The sequence below is a fragment of the Gavialis gangeticus genome, unplaced genomic scaffold (assembly GCF_001723915.1).
Source record: "Gavialis gangeticus isolate Ggan-Ray unplaced genomic scaffold, GavGan_comp1, whole genome shotgun sequence".
In the NCBI taxonomy this organism is placed as follows: domain Eukaryota; kingdom Metazoa; phylum Chordata; order Crocodylia; family Gavialidae; genus Gavialis; species Gavialis gangeticus.
Genome location: NW_017729018.1, coordinates 6,324,703 through 6,332,400, shown reverse-complemented (window position 1 = coordinate 6,332,400; position 7,698 = coordinate 6,324,703). Strand labels below are relative to the sequence as shown.

The 7,698-nt window shown below is 46.1% G+C and overlaps 1 protein-coding gene across 3 annotated transcripts in view; it reads left to right on the top strand.

Annotated features, from left to right (window-relative positions):
* The window catches only part of BTBD2 (BTB domain containing 2), a 31,951-nt gene that overhangs the window by 17,717 nt on the left and 6,536 nt on the right, over positions 1-7,698 (top strand). The window contains exons 4-7 of one of the 3 annotated variants that reach the window (XM_019513314.1): positions 106-303; positions 3,157-3,349; positions 5,193-5,268; positions 7,349-7,495. In XM_019513314.1, coding sequence (XP_019368859.1) covers positions 106-303; positions 3,157-3,349; positions 5,193-5,268; positions 7,349-7,495 — 614 coding nt within the window. Of the gene's footprint in view, positions 1-105; positions 304-3,156; positions 3,350-5,192; positions 5,281-7,348; positions 7,496-7,698 lie in introns of all 3 variants that reach the window. The other 2 variants (XM_019513313.1, XM_019513315.1) reach the window with 2 other exon arrangements.

Sequence of the window (7,698 nt, the reverse complement as noted above, 5' to 3'; positions counted from 1 at the left end):
TCACAGTTCCTTTGCTCCCCTCGGGGTCATTTGTGGAAAGTTTGGACCGTTTAAAATCAGGACATTCGGGTTAGTGCCTAAAGTCGTTGCTGTCCTGCCTTACAGACACCCTGGTTGCGGTGCTGGAGAGGGACACCTTGGGGATTCGGGAGGTTCGTTTGTTTAATGCAGTGGTTCGCTGGTCGGAGGCTGAATGTCAGCGGCAGCAACTTCAGGTGATTCCAGAGAACAAGCGGAAAGTACTGGGCAAAGCACTTTCTCTTATTCGCTTCCCATTGATGACTATTGAGGAGTTTGCAGCAGGTAACTGAATCAAGGAGCTTCTGGGAGACTTGGTCTCTGCTTTCTCTCTCTTGTAGAGGATGAAGTATGTTAAAGTCGGTTTTGTCTGTAAGACTATCCTGTGCTATTGAAAATGTTTGACGGCAGAATCTGCAGGGTAAATTGGTCTTTTCTAATCCATTTCAGGAGACTGACTCTTTAGTTCTCCAAGTGGAATCCCATTGTCACTGTCATTGTCTGCTGTCAGTATGTTGTTGTTTTTTTTTTATTGTTGATCTGCATGAAAAAGCCAATACCTGAGCAGGGCTGTCCTTCTGTGTTCCAGCATCATGTGCAAACTACTTCAAGAGTACTGACAGTATTAACTAACTGTGATAATAGTCGTATCTTATTCCTAAAGGTGACTTATGAAACGAGGGGGAATCATTGGTTGTCTATTTTCTAATTGCTCTCCATTTTGAAACTGCCATCCGTGTGATCTGTGCCAGTCTATTACGTTAGCTTGATACAAGATAATGCATCAGTTCCTGGTCTGATTTGGCAGCTAGCTTGATTTAGGTAGCCTTTATCTGGTGAGAGTCAAGATTTGTTGGGAGGGTGGGGAGCAGGAAATGTCAGCCATTTCTGCCTATCTGCATCTTTCCTTTCTGAAGGTGTTTGGCTTTTCTTCCCCTTTAGTTATGTGGGAGGTTTGCATAGTTTTGTGATGTTTATGAAGCCAGCTCTTGAGTCTGGGAAAGCCAGGACTTACTGTCTGCTGCTCTGAAGACTGCTTGTTTGACTCACGGTCCCAGTCATCCCAAAATCGAAGGTGGCATCTTGCTTAGGGGTTATAATTTCTTAATGGGCACGTCTACATGAGACGCTTACTGTGGAACTGACTAATTAGCTCCGCAGTAAACGTCTCGGGGTCTACACTTGTGGCCCTGTTAGGGCACAGGGAAATGATAAACTCTGCAGCAGGGTAGTGCTTGTAAATACAGACACTACCCTGTTGTGGAGTTTTTTTGTGTGCAATGGCGCACATGTAGATGCTGAGCTGGCCGGGTGGGGCATGAGGGTGCTTCCGTATGGGGGCTGCCTGCCGGCTGGCCCTACACTGAAGCACCATTGTGCCCCTACCAGCCCCTCTGCAGCACATGGAGCCTAGTTGGAGCAGCCCTGGGGTGGCAGGCTGACCCCTGTGGCCCCCTTGCCAGCTGTGGCTGCTCCAGCCAGGCTCCATGTGCTGCACCTGAATAAACTCCAGAGCTGATTGCTCTAGAGTTGTTTGCCCCTGGGCACACGTTCAAATGACAGTAAGCCCCAGAGTTTATTCATGTGCACTAATTGCATGTGTGGATGCACCTAATGTGTAGTAAATGTGCCTCCAGTGTTCATTTTAGCTTTTTTTTTAAAGCCTAACAACTTACACTTTTTATCATTCCCTTAAGCACTAAGGATGGGATCTTGGGTTTTTTTTCAGCTTTGTCCTTGCAGCATTCCCAGAGCAAAGTCTTCGGCTTCTGTTCTGTGGAGGTAGGAAATGGGAACTGGGCCCACGCAAGGGGGTGTGATTTTCAGTAAAAGCAGCTTATACGCTAGTGCTGAAGTGGAGTTTCACACGAAAGCCTCTTGGCTGGCAAGCAGATGTGCCACACCTTTCCCGCAGGACAAGTAATTTGAAACGCTCTAGAAGTAGAATTGCAGCAATACTGGGTATGTTGAGACATGATCTGTTCGTAGTCGCTTCTTGCGAATAGTTTCCATAAAGCCATTTCAATGTTCACAAGACCTGTTTCTTCAAATTATGAGTCTTTTGATCCTACTTAAAGGGGTTGCTATTTAAAAAGCTGAATGTCACCAGCTAGAATTACAAGGAACACCTTAGATGCTGAAAACACTTCTGTTAGTGCGCGTTGGACACAGTTTGTATGATCATTGTCATCGTTCCTCATTTCAGTATTTCTCATGCATTGAAAAGCCTCCTGTAAATGGAGAAGCAGAACAGCTTGTAAAACTACTTTCTAAAGGAACTGGGGTGTGCTGTTTAAATGGTGTGTTGTTAGAAAGTGGGACGATGTTTTAAAACTTAATCAATTTCCAAAAGTTTGAAAGTAATGTCCCCTTTAGAAGAAGAAAATCTAGAATAAACGCTTTCTGAACAAAGATGAGAAAATATTTTTGTCTTAGGTCTTTTTTAACATCTTGTGTTGCTGTAACTATAATCTGATCCCTCCACCCCGGTTTTCCCCCCCCAGTCCGTCTTCCAGACAGGAGCAGGGAGAAAAATGGTTTTCAAGAAAGTAAGAGTCAGATGCCAAATAGTGGGAAGGGAACTCAGGAGCAGGTGTTAATGCCTATAACAATTTCTATCTCCACTTTTAAAGCTACCTACCTTTCAAGTTGATTGTCACCCTCTGACATCTGCTTATCTTCCTCCTGCACTTTATCCCACCTAGTGTCTTGTCTGCAGTGTTGAAAAATAAGTGAATGTTTATTCAATTGAGAAGTACTTGGGGCTTGCATAAAATATTAAGGTAACTTAAGTGGATGGGAAATCAGAGGCGTGCCTCTGATTCTCTAAATTGTGGTTGAATTTAGCCAAGCGCACTTTGCGTGCGTGGAACTGCATTTATGATGCATCCGCATCTGAAGTGTCCCATACAGAGAAGTGTTGAATTGAATAGCTTGATGTACAGGGGAAAATGTGGCCAGGTCTTCCGTGTTCTTGATGAAGTTGAGTGAGTTTCTTGCAATAACTTCTGCCAGATCCCTTGCATACATCACGTAGGACTCGCCTATTTTCAACAGAGTTGCTTCTTGATGTAATACTTGCGACGATTTTTGCTTATTAATCGGTGACAGGGTTGCTGTCTCTGTGCTCCTTTCCAGGTCCTGCCCAGTCAGGAATCCTTACCGATCGTGAAGTGGTGAGCCTGTTTCTCCACTTCACTGTAAATCCCAAACCACGGGTGGAATTCATCGACAGACCGCGCTGCTGCCTGAGGGGGAAGGAGTGCAGCATCAATCGTTTCCAGCAGGTGGAGAGCCGCTGGGGGTACAGTGGGACTAGTGACAGGATAAGGTCAGCCTTAATGCCAATTCTGCTGCTGATAGGTTAACGTTCTGCTGAGCTTTGAGAGTCCTCGACCTGGCCTAAACGAGAAAACTAGCATGTAAAAAGGGTCCCCTCCCAGCCAGGACCCCCAATATACAGGCACATTATATTGCGAAAGTGTGACTTGCTTCCTTAACGAGGTTAAGCCATGCCTGTGCAATAAACGGTGCCAGTATCAAGTGGGAAAACTGCAGAGTATTGACAAAGCTCTCGATTGTGCCAGCTGATCTTGCTCGAGTGTCTGATCCCTTTCCAGTTGTTTCCTGCAGCCTTATATGGTGGAGGTAGATGGCAATCAAATCATGACTTATTCCTGGATGACTAGATCTCTGGTGGTGATCCACTGGTGCTCTTGCATCTGTTTCCCTTCTGTGTGAAGGTGGTAAATAATGGGGGCTTATTGTTACAGGATTAATAGTATTTTAGGGGAGGCCTTCGGATATACGCACTTGCAGTACCTGTTTTTTTTTGCTAACATCAAGTTGGTTTCTGTAGTTTTAAGCGTCCTGTGGATTCTTGCAAGGTCACAAATGGCTGTGGTGATGTGGTTGTAAATGCTGTGAACTACTGGTTAGAGCAAAGGTCTGGGGTCAGGAGGCCTGGGCTGTTCCCAGATTTTCTTGCCTTGTGATTTAAGCGAGCTGCTGATGGAGGAAATTACCTGGAAAGTTGCATTTAATTTCTTGAGTATCTTCGTTAAGTTGCAGTATTTTATGTATCCGTGGAGCCGTCAGTTGGCTGTTCTGAGCAATTGTTTCTCCTTCCTTGTGAGCTGTGCTGGAGAGGGTGTTGGACTCTAATATTATAGAGCGGAGAGACTGCTCAGAGACTTGGCAGCTGTCTGCAACAAAGTGAAATGTTGACAGCCGATGGTTTCAAGGTACATTCAGAGCAAGGCTAGCGTGAAAATTGAGCGCTGAATGTTTTGCACTGGTCTCAGTTGGTCAGCTCTGAACATGCCACCGATCTGTGTTTTTCAAAGCACAGCATTGAAACAGTTGGCAAAACTAGTGGGTAAAGCAGTGAGGGTTTTGATACGCAGGAGTGTGGAACGCAGTCTGGTTTTGGGCAAATTGAGGCTTTCTGTGGATTAGGACAAAGTGCTACATGTCTCTTCCCTCCTGTCTTGGAAGATGGAGCTCTACATTTTGCCCTGGGGGGTGGGGAGGAACTGCTGAGGTTGTTCTCCACCCAGGCCAATCCAGACAGCAGCTGTTCCAGAGCCTGTTGTGTAATTGCTGGATTTAGCTGCAGTTGTGTCTAAAGGCACTATTTAACTGGTCTCTGCTTCAGTGAGCAGCGGTGAAATATTTAATGCTACCATTTAAAGAATTCTCATTAGGGCGCAGTGTTACCTTATTGCAGGAGGTTGGAGCAGTTCCTCCCTCCCTCTCTGCTGCCTGTCAGGCTGCCTTGACTCGGGTAGGTCACGCTGCTTCAGTCCATTCAGCTCACACTGTGGAGGCCATCTTCTGATGAAAGGCTAGCCTCTAAGTGCAGCTGTTGTAGCAGTGGGCCACAATCTCAATCTGCGCTGGGCCAAACTGGGTATGTCTGTAGCAGCCGGATGTATTTGTTTGTGCTCACAGGAAAGTCAAATGCAGACATTTTCTCCTGTGGATGTTCCTGCAACTCTCAAAGTTCCCAGTTGCTCTTCGCACTCTGCACCCTTAAAACTGCAGCACGTGCTTTGCGAAACCTTGGGTGTGAAATAAACTGTGCTAAAGTAGCCACACATCCTTGTTGTACTGCAGCAGGCCAACTTGCTGCTGTTTTGCTGACAGTTGTATGTAATTTCTCTATTTTGCAGGTTCTCAGTAAATAAAAGGATATTTGTAGTTGGGTTTGGATTGTATGGATCGATACACGGGCCAACAGATTACCAAGTAAATATACAGGTATTCTTTTTTTACTATGTAAATGTATCTGCCATTTGCTTCTATACAAAAACTTATAGGTGGTGCCTGTTCACTCTGCACTACTCCTGGGAGTTGTTTTAGAAAGGCCATATTCATGCCGTACAGAAATATGGACCAACAGGATGGCCAGAGTTCGGAAGCACATTTGCTTCAATTTTGGTTTGTTTTTGCTCAGTTCGTTCCATTGTACTGGTCACTGTGGCACTGCCATGCTTCTGCATCTTATGCTGTTTGTAATGCAATGCTTTCACATCAGTACTGTGCAGACATTGCCACACAGCTGTCCTTGCTAATTCTGGCATGTAGCAATGGTACTAGCTAGAGCTCCAAGTTTGGCTGGTACCACATTGGGCTCGATGCTTTACAACATGCAGTCAAGCATGATCCTTACCCCAAAGCAAGATTCACAAATGGGTATCACAAATGGGAAAGAAATGAAGGGGAGAGAGAAGAAGAAACAAGCGCATGTATACAGTCCACATGCTTGTAGACAGCCTGGCATATACAGGCTTTCCTGTTTTCTCACGGGGGTATCAAAAAAGCATGAAGGAAAAGAAGTCTACCAATCCAACTCTCCCCACGGAGTGGAGGGGGAGCATGTTCACAAAGTCAAAGTAATGAGTGAAAGCAGCTGCCTTCGTTTTGCTCCTTTCTAGCTTCTCACGTTCTGTCTTCCACAAACCACTTCGTACAGAGGCTTTTACCAAGCCGTTGTTCTGCCTTTGCACCTGTACACTTGGGCAACAGTCACCCTGTCCTTGAGGGGCACAAAATACCGCAAGCTAAAGCTATTGAGAGCTCCAGGCTTTTTTCATAAAATGAAGCATAAACCAAGTGCGCAGTAGGGATGGTGATTCCATATTTATGGATGCTTGTTTGGAGTGAGACGCACGGCTAAGCCATAAGGAATGCATTGGTCTGAGGTCTGGAGTCAAACTGTGCTGGCAGAAAGCTCCCCCCTCACTTAGTCTGTGCTGTGAGCGCAGTCTGTTTGCTTTGCTCTGGATCCACTTGGCAGCGTGGAGTGATGTGGGATCATGTGGCTTGGGGAGATTGAATGCAGCTCCTCCTCTGGATGCCTGGGCGCTTAATTCATATCCAACTCGATGAACCATTCACAACAGGCTGCCAATTCAGTGACGCTTTCTGAAGAGGTTTGCCTTTTTTTGAGGGCCTCTTTCTGAGGACACTGCCTTGGCACTCCAGAACTTAAAACTAAAAAGACCTGAGCAAGAATATCTCCCCATGCAATGGATATAAAATCCCAGTGAAAGGGAGTCAAGGTCTCAGAAATTGCTGAGATCCAGACTTCTATAGCCGTATAGATCCAAATCATGTTCAGTTGGATTTGAGATGACTAGGATTGCTGACTTCCCTTAACCATCTTGACCCCAGCTACGATCTTGGAGCAGGCCACTGAGAGAGAGGAGTTGCCATCCCTGGAAGTTTTCAGGAGCAGTTTGGACAGACGCTAGGCTGGGGTGGTTTAGTCAGGGATCATCCTACCTTGTCCAGGGGGCTGGATTAGATGTGACCTAGTTTCCTATGATCTCTTGACTCCGCTTGATTCTGATAAGCCAGCTCTCCTCCTTGCCAGGCATATCAAATTGGTAAACCTTTGTTTGCCTGTGTCAGAGCTCATGATATTGTTCTACTGGTTGGTTTTGGCTTTGAGAGGCGCCTCTGTCTCTGGGTACAAAGCACATGAGGGTTCAGCACCTCTGCTGTGAATACAAGAGAGCTGACTCCTTGCAGTCCCTTCTTCTTGCTCTCTCTACTGACCTCACGCACTTCTGCTTTGGTGTAGCTGTAGTGTTCAAAGCACTTGTGCAGGAGGGAGCCAGCAGACGTAGTGCAACTTTTGAGTGTGTCCCAGAGAAGCCGGTGAAACTGCCGTGTGCCTACTGAGCAGTGCAGCAGTGTTAGTGTTTCCTCCGTCCGACTTGCACATATTGGGCCAGTTAGTGGAATGGGCAATGATCTACTACGTTGGAGGAAACATGAGCATATTTAATTAAGACTCTTGTCTGTTGAATCTACCTTCCAGATCATCCACACAGACAGCAATACGGTCTTGGGCCAAAATGACACTGGGTTCAGCTGTGATGGATCCTCCAATACTTTCCGGGTCATGTTTAAAGAGCCTGTTGAGATTTTGCCCAACGTCAACTACACAGCATGTGCTACATTAAAGGTGCTGTACTGGGTTCTGTCCTTGGGTTTATGGGGTCAGGAGGGAGGATTAACAACAGACCAAAGCGGCTCTGAGCCATCGTAGTTCTTGGTTTTAGATCTCCCAAGGTACCTTGATGCAGTTTCCTGAGATGTCACTCTGTAGCCCTTAACTCCTGACGTGCCTGGTAAAGCTGGTTAGTAAATGGATTCTGCAAAGTTTGC